At 43.9% G+C, this 19,140-nt stretch overlaps 1 protein-coding gene across 1 annotated transcript in view; it reads left to right on the forward strand.

Annotated features, from left to right (window-relative positions):
* Positions 1-15,974, forward strand: part of SIM2 (SIM bHLH transcription factor 2) — a 285,872-nt gene extending 269,898 nt beyond the window's left edge. Inside the window, exon 11 of the mRNA XM_069202534.1 lies at positions 10,475-15,974. Coding sequence (XP_069058635.1) covers positions 10,475-11,193 — 719 coding nt within the window. The 3' untranslated portion in view covers positions 11,194-15,974. The remainder of the gene's footprint in view (positions 1-10,474) is intronic.
* Positions 15,975-19,140: the final 3,166 nt, after the last annotated feature.

Below are 19,140 nucleotides of genomic sequence, written 5' to 3' on the forward strand. Positions count from 1 at the left end.
GTTTGATTTACAGGCGCTGGGCACCTCTAGTGCACTGTACTAGGGACTTACTAGTAAATCAAATATGCCAATCATGGAAAACCAATTACACATAACTTTTACATTGGAGCACTTGCACTTTAGTACTGGATAGCAGTGGTAAAGTGCCCACGGAGCACTTGCACTTTAGTACTGGATAGCAGTGGTAAAGTGCCCAGAGTAACAACCACAGCAAAAACAGAGTCCAGCATACATCAACAACCTGGGAAACAGAGGCAAAAAGTTAGGGGAGACCACGCCAAGGATGCCAAGTCTGCCACACAGGATGTTGAGTCGACCCTGAGATTCAAACCCAGGTCCCCAGCTCCAAAGTCAGCAGCTATAGCCATTATGCCACATATGTAGGTACTGTATCCATGTGTATAACATTGATTATCTCTTTTCATTTGAAACCAATGTCTTTCTACAGTGTTTACCCTCTGTGGTTGTACACTATGGGCAGAAGTCCTTTCTGCCTATCTATCTGTTATCTATCTATATGCTTATCTATCTAATATATATGCCTGCCTATCTGTTATCTATCTCTTATCTATGTTATCTATCTCTTATCTGTCTATGTATTTATGTGTCTATCTGTCTTTCTATCTGTTATCTATCTCTCTGTTATGTATCTATCTCTTATCTATCTATCTGTTATTTATCTCTCTTTATGACTATCCATCTGTCTATCTATGCTCCCTCTAACATTTTTCTTTCCTTTACTTGTGCTTCTTGCTCGCTCTCTGTTCTATTTTCATGTCATCCCTCTTGTAACCAACTAGCATTTCCAGAGTGTGCAGTTTCCTGGAATCAGATATGGCAAGTTGGTACACATCCTTCAACCAATCACATCCTTCCCTGATTTTATTGCTGCAGTCTTTTGAGACTCTGCTGCTCTCTTATGGTTCTTTACCTGATGTCTCCGATGTGTTTATTATCCAGCACTTGGCTTCTATATTGGTGCCTTTCTTTGCTATTTACATGGATGTGTAACCCAACTGACACCCCTCATTATCTATATTTTGTGTCTCATGTCTTGTTGTGTTTACCAGCATCCATCACGGTGTAGGTGTTTTCTACTTCAGTATGATATTTTATAGCTTCATCTGCAGTTTCAGTGGCAGTGTAAGTTAGAAGTTGTCCATTCAATGCCTAAAGCAAGAGACATTGCCAACACACCTAAAACAAAATAGCTGCTGTGCTCTGGATACTATGCTGCGTGTCTAAACACTTATAAGGGCCAAAAGGCGAGATCTATTGGCTGTGCCAATGCTTGTTCAAAGTTCTAACAACTTTTCTTTTTTAAATAAGGCTGTTGACTGCGCGGCCAATGTATTCTGCAACATTACTTTGCAACATATATTTTTTTTTTATAATACCAGTGGGGTGACCCGGGGTGTAGTTTCAGGGGGTGCTGAGTGTTACACCCTCCCTATAAATGCATTTTAGGATAAATAGTTGGGTACAGGTGCTTTCAGTCAGGAATTGTGAGATGCTGGTTGGTTTTCACAAGGAATTTTTACATACACACACAACAAAAACAGACATATTCTCTCTCCATCTCTGTTTTGAAAGTCCTCAAAATATTGGTTATTTTACAAAATATTGTGTTTTCTCTCTTAGTACTCCTAGCAATCCGCATTCCTCTCCCCTTATGCTCCCCCTTAAGCCCCTTTCATACACCCTGCTTGTCTTATAATGTATTGAACATTATATGCAAGCCTGAATGTCGGCAAATCTGACGCTCACACCACCCCAGTCTTACTGACCAGGCTACGCCTCTTGGGGGTGACTATGCACAATCTTGGCCTTTGAATTAAATGCCCTTATATACAGTAAAAGACGGTTGGATCACGAGTGGGAGGTGGGAGGTGGGAAGGGAAGGCTAGGCGAGCTAAGATGGTTTGAGGGAGCTGGTGCTCTGCAGCAAGCCCTTGCCTAGCCCATGCCTCATAGCAGAATTATTTCTGACAAGTTCCTGTCATCATTCGGAGCACTACCTCTGACAGGACAGAGTGCATTTTCTAACAAGCACAGATTGCTTTAACTTGATTAGTGTCCATCCGCTGCTCGCTCTGTGACTGATGTACTATTGCTTCTTCCCCATTCATCCCTCCCTGTCTTAATTGCTTGCTTGTATCCTCACCCCATTTTCCCGCCTTTGCTTGCCTCATTCCGTATGAAACAAAGTGCTAGTATGCAGCACCAGCGACGGAGGCATTGTGGCACTTTTTTTGTAACTTTTCTTTTACCCATGCAGCATGCCTAAAGACATTGGCAAAGTCAATACCAATTGCATAACACAGAGCTATTGGTTTTGCCAATGCCTTTTACACATATTAACAATGTAGGAGGAAAGGCTTCACCTCCTAAGTATAATTTTAACACCTAAATACAGCAACCAACACCTGAAATGTGACCTTCCTCTGGTGACAAAAGGTCTGCCACATATATCCCCCTTTGTTAAACATACAGAACAATATTAACATTGTGTTACTTGTGTCTCCTTGCCATAAAATTAAAAATAGAGGGTAGAGCAATGGACCATGCTTCTATTTTGCATCAACATGATTTGGAGCTTGAATAATACTCCTGTGGCATTAGGAATCTTCCTCAGGCCTACCTGCACTTCAAATCAAATATCGTGGAAAAGTAACTATTCATACAGCTTTGTATGCAAAGGCATTCTATATATACTCTTTTTCTTCTTAAGCGTCATTCAGCTGTGGAAACACTCTTTCGTCGTAGCATAGAACAGGTACATTTTGGGCACAAATAGTGCAGGCTTATCTACTGCAGAGAACAAATGTAAGGCAGGTTTTCCTCTTCACAGGACACAAACAAGTCAGGCAGCAGCAGTGCACATTTTGCTTCTTCACAGAATTGGTAAAGGATGGCAGTAACAAAGCAACCTATCCACTCTCACTGAAGGCAGTAAGTGCAATTTTCCCTTCCCAGCAAAACAGATCCAGCAGGTAAGACCAGTACAAGCTTTCAGTACTCACAGAGTGTACAGTTAAGGCATGCGTGACATGCAGACGAGAGACAGATCTATGAAGCGGGTGCATAATGCACTGGAGGGAATCTATAGAGTGAGTGAATATGTAAGTTCTGACACCATTGTCACTTAGGTGATATTTGATGTCAACATTGTGAGATTCCCAAGTTTCACACATATCCAGAACTAGCCTTTAAATCATAGGTCAGTGTTAATTGGAGCAGCCCAGCCACATCCTGAGTAGCTGGGCTTTATACGGGCACATAGGTGGCAACCTCAACAACAAGGTTTTGAATGTGCACGCTCCAGGTGCTGTGCTATCACCGCCTCAGCGCTGCACCTGTTCAAAAATGTTGAGGGCCGCCATTGGTAGCATGCATGATACAAGCCATATAATTTATTCATGTAGATTATCTACAATGCTATCTATAAAACAACTTGAAACAATCCATAGTGCTCTATATTGACTCCTTGGAGATGTACCTGCTTTTGCATAAATTAAGCGCTTTATAGTCTTTCTACCAAACAGTATTTATGTGGTTTACCTTCATGATTTTAGGTTTGATTATAAGTTGTGCTATGTGAGTGATTAAGCGAATGAAAGAAGGAGTTCACGAGTCAGTGACCGTAATCTTAAAAGGTCCCCTCACCGATGACAGAGGGTATATCCATAGGCTTCTGTGCCTCCTGAGGTATTAAACGCATATAAAATATAAACTAATGGAGGACCATGGTCAGTTGAGCATAGCTGTGATCTAAGGAAGGATCAACCGCACCTCCTTCAACCAGAACCCCTGAGTCTTCCACCTGAGCCGAAATGAGAAGCTAATGCCTGAAGTCATACTTTCCTTTGTCTGGAACTGTGGGATTCCTATGCAAAGCACAACTCTGAATGGAGTCCTGCAGTGGTACCAACAGCTATTGCAAAGCCTCATTAGAAATCCTCACCTCTCTACTTATTCCCAAGTTCAAATGCTATCTGTGTTTATTAGTAGAGAACCTTCACAAGCTTGAATCCCCCACAGTGCATGCACAATTTAAGGGTCTGTCTCCCAGCTGTAGTTCATGAATATGTAACAGACAAGTCCTCAAGTTCTGTAGAGGTGGACCTTTATGCGCCTTGCCAAATTCCGTTATCCCTGAGGATGTAAACTGTCGATCACCACCAGGGAGGTCTCATTGGCACTCCCTATTGTAGCTACTGTCCAACAGTAACTGATGATTCCTGCACTTGCATCAAGAATGCCCTCATGCAAATGAGGCAACACACCTATTTGAATGTGCATTCGGTATTAGAGAAGGGACGCCCCTTCTCTGATACCAAACCTTGAGCTGTGAAACAAAACTGATGGTATTGTAGTATTTACTTAATTTTCATTGTGGGGAACACAACCATTTGAACTCATCCAAAACCATCAGTGACGAATCATGAATTAATAAAAAGTCACATGGCAGGAATTCACAGAAAGTCATTACAACATTATTTTACTAATGATCAAGGATATACTTTTAATAATTAGTACATAAATAACTAGTATAGTTTGGAACAATATCAGTACATTAAATTCTCTAAGCATTACCTGAAAAACAAGAAACAGGTATACCTTTTTAACAACAATGCTATATTCCAAATATAGGCAGTGGGCGCACTGTTGTTAGGAACTAACCCCAATAAAACAAATGTTATGATTTTCAGAGAGCCACTGACCATGATAGTTAGCTGGCGCTCTCCAGAAAGACCAAATAATACTTGCATGCTTATTGAATTCATGGACTACACCTGGCAGATGGCACATTGCATTTCATGCAAGCCATCTCTGTACGGAGACCTCATGGTAGGAGCCAGTTGTAATGTCAGCAGGGTGATTTACTGCAGTCCCCCGGGATATAGATGAGAACAGAATTGGTGACTGTATGCTCTGTTATTATTGTAATAACTTCTGGGAGGAACATACTAATAATTCAGAGTGACACTGCTATGTTCCCTCCAAACAAAACTCTAAACTTAATAAGCATTCAGCTTGGAAAAGCCTGAATATTTCTATATGTATACTTATTCTAAAACATCTTGGGGTAATCAAAACACTATGGGCCTGATTTAGATCTTGGCGGTAATTGTTCCAATGCCGTTTTTCTGTCAGAAAACCAGTCCACCACTTTGGGGATGTATGATGTTGGCGAGTCTGTAGGCGAGAGACTGTCCGAGTCCTGCCAACTCTGCCAAGAATCTCCAGTTGCCATGAGAATTAGGGCTGGCGATGGGACTCCAACCACCTTTACCACCAGATTTGGAAATGCCTTCCCGCCAAGCCAACTGTGACGGTCCGACCTTCACACCTGAGTTGGTGGATGGAGGGGGAAATGAGGTACAAACCTACCTTTTTTCCCCCCATTCCGCTTCAGTTTTTGACAGGACCTGACTGGACAACACCTTCTGTCGCTGCTGCCACTGGACCTCTAGAAAACACAACCGTCCTTTCCCGTCTCCTGACTGACAGGTAGGTAACCTGCATTGGCTGCGTATGTTGTGCTGTCACCTCATATGGGCGTGGGACGACGGCAGTCATACATATGTCACACTAATTTTTTGAATTACTATGACATGCATATGTCAGGAACACATTTGTGTGGGACCTGGATGGGAACACACTGGTACATTACACATATTGCACACATACACAATTGTCCTTGTGGTGTCAGTATTACTTGCCAAGTGAATGCTGGCATGAATACTGACACCATAGTGATGTTACATTCACACCCGTCGACTATGTCCATGTGTGCCCATTGCAAGAGGACCTGCACCCGTGATGTTGTGCCCCGAGTTCTGTATGTGTCAGTACGTGTATGTGTGTGCGCAATGCAATTGGCTGGTAGAGGCAGACGGAGCTGGAGTGGGTGATGTGGTTGTGACTGTATGTGTGCCACTTGCATGTGGGTTTGAGGTTGTTGTGTATGTTGTGTTGCTGTGTGTAAAATTCAGGTGAGTAGTGTTGTGTGGTGGTTGTTGTTCTGATGCGTGCAGTTGTGCTTGCGTGTGTGTGTGTTTGTGTAGATGAGTGTGTAGTCATGTTGATAGTTGTGTCGTGTGTGGGTGCAGTGTTAATGTGTGTGTGTGTGTTGTGTCATGGATGCAATGTGTGTTTCTAACATGTTCATGTTCTTTTGTGGTGCAATGGAAATGGTATAAGTGTGTATGTGTTGTGTAGTGTATAATGGCGGGGGACACATATGGCTAAGGTACAGTGTGTGTGTGTGTGTGTGTGGCTTACCTCTTTTCCATAGCCTATGCCATTTTCCGATGTCCACAGGGTTCAGAAACATTGTCCCTCTGTCAGAAATCCACAACCAGTACACCACTTGCAGGAATATCTAAATAGGGTCCACGGGAATCCGCCAGCCTGATGGCTAGGAAAAGCACTCCATCGTGGCAGTCTTCATCTCAGTCACAATAGATCTAAATACAGCGGGCGGAACACAGTGGACTTGGTCATTTCTGGTCTGCAGCGGATTGGCAGAAACACTGCAAAGATCTAAATCAGTCCCTATAGCTGAACTTATGTACTGTAAAGAAATGCCTCCTTTTGTAGGGTTACCCCAAGTTTTCAACTGATGCTGCTGGTTTTTCCAACTCTGAGAGTGCACTGAGGCCTGCTGATCAGACCGCAGTGCCTGTGCCCTAACCCTAAAGTGCTTGTCAAATTGGCTGTACCCAATTGGAAATGGTTAACTTACCTGTAAGTCCCTAGTACATGATACCCTCGTACCCAGGGCATGTAAGTTAGAGGTGGACCTCAGGGCTTGCACCTCTGGTTGTGCCATCCTGGAGGTCCCTCAAATAAAAAGAGTCCCCCAGTTTGCCACTGCAGACTGGTAGAGCAGTTGTGCTCTGCTAGCTCGACTTTGCCATTAAAGGCATGGCAAACCCACCAGTTCCCATGTACATCTTTGTAAGTCACCCCTCTAGCAGGTCTATCGAGGCCTAAGGAAGGGTGCAGCATATGACACAGGCAGGACATGTATTTTCAATGTCCTGGCAGTAAACACACAAAACTACTGTTTTATTGTGTTAAGACTTGGTTGTTCAATTGACAAGTACAGGATTAGACACTGACCCCTCAGCTTTGCTAACTCCTGAACAGTGGGACCATGGGCACTCCAAGTTGTCAAACAACTTGTTACATTAAGCCTGACTTGTATCTCTATTAAAATGAATTTACATTTTTACAGTGTGCAGTTTGAGCAAAGCTGTCTCTTTGTTGCCTTTAAAACTCGTGCCATCTCGGGCACACATGGAGCCTGTTCCATGAGGCAGCTTTCTGCCCTCCTGGAAAGACTTGCCAATGACCCTTAGGAAGGAGAATAGTGTGGGATTGCAGGCTAGGGAGGTGTTACTCCTGCAGGAAGCCACTTAGGTGTTAGCCCCAAAAAGCAGCCTTCACCTTTGAAGGACAGATGTGTCACCCTAGGGAGGAGGGCTCCCCCATTGTTTAGGCAGACAGGCTGGAAAGAGGAGCAGAGAGGAAAAAACAATTACAAAATGGCTTCCCCAGGGCCGTGTAGCCCGGAGGTAGCCACACCTCAGGGGTGGGCTAGGGAGATCAGAACAGAGAGAGAGAGGGGTCTTGCCTTCTGGCAAGTGGGCAGAATTGTGCATCCTGGGATAGCCAGATGCCACACTCCACAATGCAGAGTTTTGCACCTGAGTTCAATTAACCCAGGGGTTCTGTCAGAGAGTTGCTGGAACCCCCAGAAGGCGAGTTATCAACCCAGGAAGGATTGGACTGTAACAACAGATGACTGGTAGTCCAGTGGTGGCTGGACTTTGGCCAGATCAGAGAGGACTTAATAGGCTGTAGACCCTGGAACCAGGACCCCCTCACTATCTTCGAGAACTGAGGAATCCCTGCAGGAAGACTCCTGTCAACACATCTCATCCACAGCGTCCTTAGAGCATCTTCAGCATCCTTCATCCCTCACAACGCACAATTAAAACATAAAATTCTGGACAAGCTGTAACACTCCACTATGGTTCTCAGGGACATGAGGCTAATCAGGACCCAGCATTTCTCGATAATGTAGCTTCACCCTTCTCATCCATCGCACAATGGAAGGTTTCAGCTACACAACCTTCAAGAGATATCTAATTGCAGGATGATACATCGCAGTCAGTTTGTCCCAGACAGAGGAGTGAAAATTCACTATTCACTCCTTACAGAACGCACACAGGTAATTCATTCTCACAGAAACCAAAATATTTGTAACATTTGTAGCTCAAACTACTGCAGTTTCCCTCGTAAAACCAGAGAAGGAACGCAGCCACCCAAAGCAGATTTTCACACTAGCATGAGTCATATAAACTGAGGCCCACATTAACTATGGCTATCTTAACGTGGAAATCACACTTTATGTATGTGCACGTGATATAAGGATTAATATATGTTATGCAAAATGAAAAATAGAGAGAAAGAGTCACCAGTTAGTCACTGGTACCATCCGTCAAACATTTAACACATTGACAGGAAACACTGTGACAGGGGTTCCTGCCACTGACTACAGATATCCACAGGGCTGGCGGACATCTCTAAATTTGACAGATGGGTACTCTGTCTAGCCAACAGTGTGTACTGCCCCTCACCCTGATGAAGTATAACCTGTCTGTGAAACTCTAAAGAAGGCCTTAGTAAGAAAAGCAGGCAGCAATAACATAGAAGAAGGGATGGGAACCGATGAAGGAGGAAAATGAATAAGCTGCAGGGATAAAGGCTTGTGGTGGATTGTAGCAGAAACAAAGGAGTTATAACAACAGCTGTTGCTAGACGTCTGCTTACCCATGGGGGAGATCTTTACACTACTTTGCCAGTGTCTGGTGCAGCGTACATAGCTATAATCCCCTGCAAGCATTTGTCCATCATTTTGTAGTTTCCACTGTCCTGTTCTGTATCGCCTCCACATACAAAGTCTTTTAAGTCTCTTCTGAGTTCATAAACCTGGCAAGCTGACCTTGTAACTGTTTCTAAACTTCTGCAGAGCTGACTGGTACTTCCTATATCTTTATACTGAGCCTTTCACACCTGGTGGATCGGAAACAGAATCACATTCACCTGTGCATTAAAATGTTGAAGTGTCCAATACAATAGCCATCTCTTTGCTTAACGTTTTGAATTGAGAGAGACTGACCTTGCTGCCTGTGGGATTACATTCACACTATAAAGAGGAAAGAGGCACAACCATTTTTCTGCGGTCTTTGTATAACTTCCAGAAACGTATCCTAAAATTATCTAAACCAGAAGGGACTCACAACTACTGCCTTTTTCCATCTGCCCATTACTAATAGTTTTAATAGGCACAATCTTGGACGACAAACAAATCTGAACAGCGCTCACTCAGGGCAGTGTCAACTCCAGGTCTACCTGATAAACTACACTTGCAACTGGCCTGAGGGAGCGCTGTTGATATTCGTTGGTGGACTGACCACTTTGTGCTTGACTGGCGCGCTCGTCCAGTCGAGCGCTCCACCCCTTGTGGTAGCGGGCGCAATGGGAGCCCGATTTCAGTCATCATTTAGTAAACACTTGCATAATTACATATGCACACTCATTTATATAATTCTCCAGGCCAACTCCACAACTTCATCAATAGCAATCAGATCTCTAAATTATTCTATTGCAGTTCACCCATCCTTCGCTCACGGCGACGGAATCACAAAATAGATGGACTCAAGCTGAAATGCCATATTCTAATAGTAAGAAGTTCTGTTCACTATCATTATTTAGTATCTCTTGTTTTGAATGGAATGCAGTTTAATATTTACTGATGAACATAGTTGTTATATAATCAAAAAATGTTGTATATGAAAATTATAACACAATTCGATTGAATAATCCCATGCTGTAAGAAGAGGTGTCAAAAGTCATCATTATTTAAAATATAGATCTAATGCATAGGGTACAAAACTGTTTTTCTGACCTAGAAGTGACCTTACATATAGACCTGTTTAATGCTGGGATTTTTATTTATTTGGAAGAGGCATAAGTGTTAAAGTTATTCCTGTCAAATTAGCAAAAAGCTATAGATAAATCACTTCCATTACAAATTCTCCTGAAACCGTCTTTCTCTACATCTGAAGAGAAAATCCAATATTTTCCTTTCAATTTCCTCTTCTTTAATGCATTCTCTTGTCTTCTAGACATGCTTATCTTTTCTAAGATTACCCATTGAAACTAAGATCCACTGTGGCCCATTTAATTATAATGTTGTACAAGAGTTATTGTTATGCTAATAAACCATTCCTATTTATGAGACAGGTCAAGTTGTATTGCTAAAAATGTTGTGCTTGTTGTATTTTTTTTTGACGGTATAGAAATGTTACTAAAGTTTGTAAACAAAAAAAAATGAAAATTGTGGCCCTTGAGTGAGTAATGCTATTTGTCTTTCTTTCAACTGTGGCAATGCCAGCCAGAAGATTCAGCGATGACAACACATCTGATAGCTTCAGCAGCTGCTCAGCATCGCGGCCACACAGCGGGTACAGGGAGGACGGGTTTAGCTCAAGCGTCATGAAATCCAGCAAGATGGACATCAGGCCGCAGGCACCACAGCACCCGATTAAAGAGGAAAGCAAGCTGGACTTCACCAGAAGCATACATGGCAAGTTGAGTCCTCATGACAAACCTTTTTCAACCCCCCTCACTCACTCTGTGTTGCCAAAATCAGATTGTTTCCAGTCAAAAACCATTGGACCTTTAAGCCACCTGCTTCCTGTTCCGGTGGTGTATGAACAAACACGAAGGATTTGCATGAAGGAAACCAAATATGGGCATGCGAACCATCACCACCTTGGTGTAAGCGAACCCGAATCCTTGAGCAAGGGCACCCCCAAGCTTGTCCATTATGACTCTGGAAATGAGCACTTTATGGATATCAGGCCGGCAGGACAAATCCCATTTGTACCTCTCAATTACCATAATATTCTAGCAAAGCATGGTACCTTCCAGACCTCATCTTGCACGGCCACTGGTCACGTGCCGGAAAACTATGGCTATGGGTCTGAGGAGGTGAACACCTATATCTACAAGAACCCAAGCCCGGCATCGCTTTCCCCGCCCAATGCCCACAGGGAGCCAGCACTGCCCCACTATATTGGGACATCTGTAATAATTACCAATGGCAGGTGACAGCCAGGGGACATATATATTTCTCCACTAATACAATAAGGAAACTGGAATGATTTGCACAGTATACGGCAGCAAGCAGTCAACTGGCCAACGGATAAGGTTGATAAGAGAGAAACGTGCATGCGCTGTGGTCGGCCATGTGCAACATGAACTTTAAGAGCAAACTGTTTGGGAAGACTATGAGAACGCTTTCATAGATGGAACTCCTAAGTTGACCATTTCACGGAGAAGCCATACAGAACTTCAGATTAAGTGTCAGCTATTTTACACAGACATTGCAAAACCCATGTTTCATGTTCAAAATCACAGTTGTAGTCATTGCTTTGCTAAATATGTATAGCCTGTTTTGATATTTTATCCACAGAAACCCAAGAAAAGTCCTAATTTGAAAATTATCCGAAATATGGTTGTGAAAGTTTCTTTGGTGATTAGGGCTGGTTCTGTAACAATCCCATACTACCTGGCCTCTAAGGGCACCACCACCAGAGAAAGTGTGGTTGAATTGCTAAGGGGGAATGGTGCAACAAAATATAAGGTCAACCCAGAGTAAAGATCCTTCACCAGCACTTAGTGAACACTCATCCAGAAATCTCCTAACAGCTAGGTGTGCGTTGTAAATGCACTCTTTAGTTTGCCTTTCTAGAAGCAGCTGTCCTCCTTTCCAGTCACTCTGCACAAGCAGAATTCTTGGTCAAGCACCCCTTGCAGCTTATAGTATGGAAGAGACACACAAGGGGCCACCAGAAGCCTGTTTTGCAAATTAGGTGCATCTCGCTGCATTGCCCAAACAAACCATTGTCTTAACCAGGTTGCACTAAACAGGGGAAGAAAGCAAAACATTTGGGAAGAAACAATTTAAAAGGGAAGTCATGTAATGGTGTTAGGAAGCAAACCCATGCCTAAATCCATCAGTCAAACGAAGGTAGCACTAGCAGTCCGATAGCAAGCTTCAAATACATGGAATTGCTGGACTACTTTATTTGATGTATTTCAGGACCATATTTATTTTCGCTGTTTCTCAACATACATTATTTTTTATAACATCTCATCATGGTCCGTGGTCTATAACTATTAAGGTTAGAGACTTCCTTTTTAGTTCAGGTATCTTTGGCAGTGCTGCATTTCCCAAGTTTCTGAAGCCCAGAAGCACCGTTCAGAAAGTACAAGAAGTCAATCTCTCCACCATCACTTTGACAACTATATGTAAACAAATACAGGAGCTGCAAACCCTTTTATTTAAATTCAATATTTGACTGGGATAGTTTCTTACAATTACTAATATAAACTGTTCATGTCTGAGGCAAAGCAATCATTCAGTAGTGGTAGAGGCGGCCATTTTGTTTTGGGATAAGAGCACCAAGATGTTGACTACTCGCAATAATTGAGCCATTTCAATTGCTATTTTACCCAAACTTAATGCAGTAGTAGACAATGCAATGTGAAGCTTACCGTATATACCCCTGCAACGCACCTTTTAAGAGAATAGTTCAAAGGACGTGCACTAAAGTAATGCACGCATTATTTATTCATTCAGTGGGGCACCTCAGCTTTTTAGTCCAAACACAGAACCCACATTTTCCTACCTTCATATGCTGTTATGCACCCTTAAATGTTTTAGAATTGCTACAATAAGACAGAAGAAGCACACAGAAAAGCAAATGCGGTTGAAAGGTTTCAAACCTTTCAGAATTGTTCTACGCCAGGGGGCTACGCGGTTCACCTGGGATTGCTGCCCTATTAAAATGCATCAATTTTATTTTCAAGTTGTGTTCAGTGGGTGCCCCATTCTATTGGTGTGAGTTTGATATGTGCGCATTAATCACTGTTAAATAAACGTTTTGCTGTTCTAAAGTTACCCAAAGGTAAAGGGCATTTACTGTTACATAAGAGAATCATTTAAAAAGAGGGCTTTGGGTTAAAACTTCGAAAACTATATAAACGTCTCAAGCTGGAGTTAGGTAATAAAGGAAGCCAAACCACAGTGGCCTTCATTCTGAATTGCATGCCTCTGGGGGCAACTGTGCAATTCCATACGATGTTACCATTATTGTAGAGCAAATCCACTCCAGTCCCATGCAGTTACAATTTAAAGCCAATGGAAAAGGTAACTACTGTTTGGGAACGATTTTTCCAGTTGTAAAACACTGCTCTCAAATCTGTGGGGTGTATTGCACACTTTACCACCTGCGGTTTGCATGTGAGGGAAGAGGATGGGGGAGTTTGGGATGGAAGAGTAAGGTGGTTTCTGGCAGAGGAGCATGTTAAAAAGGAGGAGTGGTTCCTGCTGCAGCCAAAGCTTCATGAGATGTTACGGTGCAGCATTACCTCATGGTAAAATCAGGTCTAGTTTCTCCAAATGCTGGAAAAAAACAGGGTTTGGAAAAACTAACCCACTTGGATTCAGGTGGAGCGAAATTCCATGAGGTAATTCCGCTCTGCCTCACTCATAATGAGGGCTAATGTGTGCAAACAGTAATCCCTCCTTTGCAAAAGTGTTTTCGGATTCCAGATGTCCCACGTAAACTAGCAGGGCTAGTGAGTTTTCTTATACCACCCTCCTCTGTCTTGATATGTACATGGAAACAATGTGGGATGAGTAAATAAGCAGACTTAGATGCAGAAAGGTCGCCCAGGTACTAGTAAGATCCTACAAGCATTGGAGACATAACCAAGACGACAGGTTACTATTGATCTATACCGATGATCTACAGCACCACAAAGATGGACTTTATATCTCACTGTGGTCTCAATTATTCATCTTGCTCCATTCTCTCATTAAATGACAGCAGATACATCAGACTAGTACACATCTGACTACCTCTCTTACACCTGTGGAGTAAAGGCAGGACATGCCAAAATGTTGCTTCTGTGTGCTGAAGGGTGGGATTCAGGCTCACATTCTTACCAAGAGGGAGGATGATGCAGCACTGAAGGAGAAAAGGAGATCAGAGCAACATAGAATGGAAATGTTGTTTTGGCATGAAAAGACAAAGATGAAATGGGCAAACATCACAGATTGTTGATTCTTTCATAGAAAATGAAAGATCAATGGCATATGCGAATGGGTTTGAGTTGGTCCCTTACTAGGTGGACATGTGACTGGGGTCCTATCAACAATGCATCCCTGCCAGTGCCACACATCTCGTGTTAGACTAATATATATTGGTATTGTCTCTGCATCCAAAGAAGGATTGGAGGTTCTCACACAAACGGAGGGCCCTTGGCAGGGCGATTGGAGGCTGCAGCTAAGAGAAAATAAAGCTGGCTTTGCTGTTTGCAGGTGACTGACAGGCGAGGTATGTTCGGGTATAATGTGATGCAGACCTGGCTTTCTCTGCCCTCCGTAAGCTGCACCACTCCATCCTTTTGCAGTGTATTGGTTAGTACCAACAAGTGGTGCATGTGTTCTCTGTTGCTGCCTATTTACCACAATACAGTAAACTTAGTTTAAAAAAAAAGCTCAGTGCAGGTGTTTTTTCTCCCCAGCCTTTCCACCGGTTGATCGTCCAGCACCTTATGAAGGAAGATCAAATAACTGGCCAGGGCAGAAACAAGAACATAAACTTGAGTTACTGTGGTCCGTGCACAGAAAGTTAACTCCTCTTCTGGGAGGCTGGAACCTCCTAGGCTCCAAGCTAGACCAGCTGTGAACCCCAGCATTACACCGGTCACCCTTCCAGCAACCACAGAGACCAGTGATGATGCACTGTACTTCAGCTCTGGCTATGCAGGGAAATGATGAGGAGCTAATCTAATAGGATGGTTACTGAGGGGGCTTTGCAGGGCTGCTTAGATGTTAATGTGGGGGATAAGTGTTATTACCTAGGAACCATTAATACTCGTACTTCATTGGCCATACAGGTAGGATCAATGATGCCAGAGCTCTCGATTCCCAGGGCAATGCATGAGTAGCTCATCCCTTCCAGGTTTTTCCTTTGCATTCTGGGACTAGTTACTGTTTATTGCAGTGGTTCTCAACATTTTGACTCCTGTTTACACCCACCTAACCATTACTGGAACCCAGGGGCCTACAATGAATCACTGTTGGCATCCGGGGACCTCCACTGAGTCATTACTTGAAGGGGGAGACCCCAGCCTAAGCATTTGGGATGATTTGTACCGCAAAACAATACTAAAAAAATACAGAAACAAGCATTCATCAAACAAATACACACAATATTTAATCCTTTATGTAATTAACAAACAAATATTAAAAAAACAAAATTGTAATGAAAATGTTGGACCTTTTCTAAATTCATTTCAGGCCACTAGTCGTCCATACTACATTCTGTTTGATATACCTGCACTGCTTTCATTAATCAAAATGAGAACCCTAATTTAATTGTTATCCTCCAGTTTTAAATTCTTTAACATTTATAGAACATTTTAAAATGCTCAGATTTACATTTTGCTTTTTTAAAATTATGCACCCTTTATAAATCCGTTAATATTATTTAATTGTCTAAGCAGTCGCGGACCCCCTGAGCAGGCTTAGCAGATCCCAGGGGTCAAGTTTAGCAACCACTGGTTTATTCCATTATAAAGCCCACTATAAAATCCATTATGAAATCAGGACTACAAAAATTTGCACTGGAAAATTGCTGATTCTGTACATTTATTTGATTGATTAAAATTATTTCAATCTTACTAATTTACAAAACAAATAAAAGAGAGGGCAGAAATGAACCAGGATCCTTGTAGGATACTTCCAGGAAGGGAAGACAGAAACAACGTCCACACTTCCCAAACATTTTTATCGGGATTAAGAGTTGGCGAAAAAACGTCATGTTCGATGGCATCTGTCGCTGTAGATACGCATGTTCTGCAATAGCTCGCCATCTGGTGTTGGGCCGGAGTGTTACAAGTTGTTTTTCTTCGAAGAAGTCTTTCGAGTCACGGGACCGAGTGACTCCTCCTTTTGTCTCCATTGCGCATGGGCGTCGACTCCATCTTCGATTGTTTTTTTTCCGCCATCGGGTTCGGACGTGTTCCTGTCGCTCCGAGTTTCGGAACAGAAAAAATAGTTAATTTCGGAAGATTTTCGTCGGTATTGTTGCGTTCGGGATCGGCGTACTTAGATTCAACACCGCATCGAAGATCGAAGAGCTCCGGTGCCCTTCGGGGTAGTTTTTCGATCCTCCGTCGGGGCCTGGTCGGCCCGACCGCGTGCTGAAGAACGCCGATGGAACGGACCCCGTTCCGTTTCTGCCCCAAATGCCACAATAAATACCCCTACACAGACCAACACTTGGTCTGCAACCTGTGCCTGTCACCTGAGCACAGCGAAGACACCTGCGAGGCCTGTCGTGCGTTCCGGTCCCGAAAAACACTCCGAGACCGTCGAGCCAGAAGACTTCAAATGGCGTCCGCACCGACAGCCCGACGGGAGTTCGAGGAACAGGAAGAGGAAGGTACCTTCTCGATCCAAGACTCAGACTCCGAAGGATTCGACGATACACAAACCGTGAGTAAGACGTCGAAAACCACACAAAGAAACATTTACAAGGCCCAGGGGACGCCACTGCCACCAGGCCATGGCTCAACCCATAAAATCGGTGACCGACCGTCGGCACCGAAAAAGGCCCAAACAGTGCCGAGATCGTCCGACTCCGGTCGAGACACCGGCACGCAGCCTTCTCGGGACCGAGAAAGTGCTGGAGACAAGCCTCGACACCGAGATGCCGGTGTGGACACGGCTCGACGCCGAGACAGCGGCACCGAAACAGATCGACGCCGAGAGGTTTCGGCCCCGAAAAGGAAAAAAGTCACCTCGGAGCCGAAAAAACACGCAGACAAAGTTTCGATGCCGAAACAAACTGCAAGCGACCCAGCTTCAGGCTCTTATACAGAAGAGCACTCGCTAACCTCCCAAATGCAGAAGCATAGGTTTGAGGAAGAGCTACAAGCAACTGATGCGGACCATACGCAAAAGCGTATCTTCATTCAGCAGGGGACAGGAAAAATAAGCACCCTTCCCCCCATTAGGAGAAAGAGAAGGTTGGAGTTCCAGACGGAACAAGCACCACAACCAAAAGTGGTGAAAAGAGTTACACCACCACCCTCTCCTCCGCCCGTGATTAACGTTTCACCAGCACAAACGCCATCACACTCCCCAGCTCACACCACCATGAGCCAGGGTGACCAAGACCAGGACGCATGGGACCTATACGACGCCCCAGTGTCAGATAACAGCCCAGAGGCATACCCTACAAAACCATCTCCACCAGAAGACAGCACCGCGTACTCTCAGGTGGTGGCTAGAGCAGCACAATTTCACAACGTAAGCCTCCACTCAGAACAGGTCGAGGATGATTTCTTGTTCAACACACTCTCCTCCACCCACAGCTCCTACCAAAGCCTGCCTATGCTCCCTGGTATGCTCCGGCACGCAAAAGACATATTTAAGGACCCGGTCAAAAGTAGGGCAATCACACCAAGGGTGGAAAAAAAGTACAAGGCGCCTCCTACGGACCCGGCTTTCATCACAACACAGCTGCCACCAGACTCTGTTGTTGTAGGAGCAGCTAGGAAAAGGGCCAACTCTCACATATCTGGAGATGCACCACCCCCAGATAAAGAAAGCCGCAAGTTTGATGCAGCTGGTAAGAGAGTCGCAGCACAAGCTGCAAACCAGTGGCGCATCGCGAACTCCCAGGCACTACTTGCGCGCTATGACAGAGCCCACTGGGACGAGATGCAACATCTCATTGAACATCTGCCCAAAGACTTCCAAAATAGGGCAAAACAAGTGGTTGAGGAGGGACAGGCCATCTCCAACAACCAGATCCGCTCCTCCATGGACGCTGCAGATACAGCTGCACGGACAATTAATACATCTGTAACTATCAGAAGGCATGCATGGCTCCGAACGTCTGGATTTAAACCAGAGATTCAACAAGCAGTTCTCAATATGCCTTTTAATGAAAAAGAACTGTTCGGTCCAGAAGTGGACACAGCGATTGAGAAACTCAAAAAAGATACGGACACTGCCAAAGCCATGGGCGCACTCTACTCCCCGCAGAGCAGAGGGAATTACAGCTCATTCCGTAAAACGCCCTTTCGAGGGGGGTTTCGGGGTCAAAGCACACAAGCCAGCACCTCACAAGCCACACCGTCCAGTTACCAAGGACAGTATAGAGGAGGTTTTCGGGGACAATATAGAGGAGGGCAATTCCCTAGAAATAGAGGAAGATTCCAAAGCCCCAAAACCCCTACTACTAAACAGTGACTCACATGTCACTCACCCCCTCCACACAACACCAGTGGGGGGACGAATAGGTCATTATTACAGAGCATGGGAGAAAATCACTACAGACACTTGGGTTCTAGCAATTATCCAACATGGTTACTGCATAGAATTTCTACAGTTCCCTCCAAACATACCACCAAAAGCACAAAATTTAACAACACACCATTCCAATCTCCTAGAGATAGAAGTGCAGGCACTATTGCAAAAGAATGCAATCGAATTAGTGCCAAACACACAAATAAACACAGGAGTTTACTCACTGTACTTTCTGATACCAAAGAAGGACAAAACACTGAGACCAATCCTAGACCTCAGAGTAGTCAACACTTTCATCAAATCAGACCACTTCCACATGGTCACACTACAAGAAGTATTGCCATTGCTAAAGCTGCACGACTACATGGCAACTTTAGACCTCAAGGATGCTTATTTCCATATACCAATACACCCATCGCACAGGAAATACCTAAGGTTTGTATTCAAAGGAATACATTACCAATTCAAGGTACTGCCTTTCGGATTAACAACCGCACCAAGAGTCTTTACCAAATGTCTAGCGGTAGTCGCTGCACACATCAGAAGGCAGCAAATACATGTGTTCCCATATCTAGACGACTGGCTAATCAAGGCCCATTCGTTAATAGAGTGCTCAAATCACACAAATCATATCATACAAACCCTCTTCAAACTAGGGTTCA

Source organism: Pleurodeles waltl, chromosome 8, assembly GCF_031143425.1.
Source record: "Pleurodeles waltl isolate 20211129_DDA chromosome 8, aPleWal1.hap1.20221129, whole genome shotgun sequence".
Taxonomy (NCBI): domain Eukaryota; kingdom Metazoa; phylum Chordata; class Amphibia; order Caudata; family Salamandridae; genus Pleurodeles; species Pleurodeles waltl.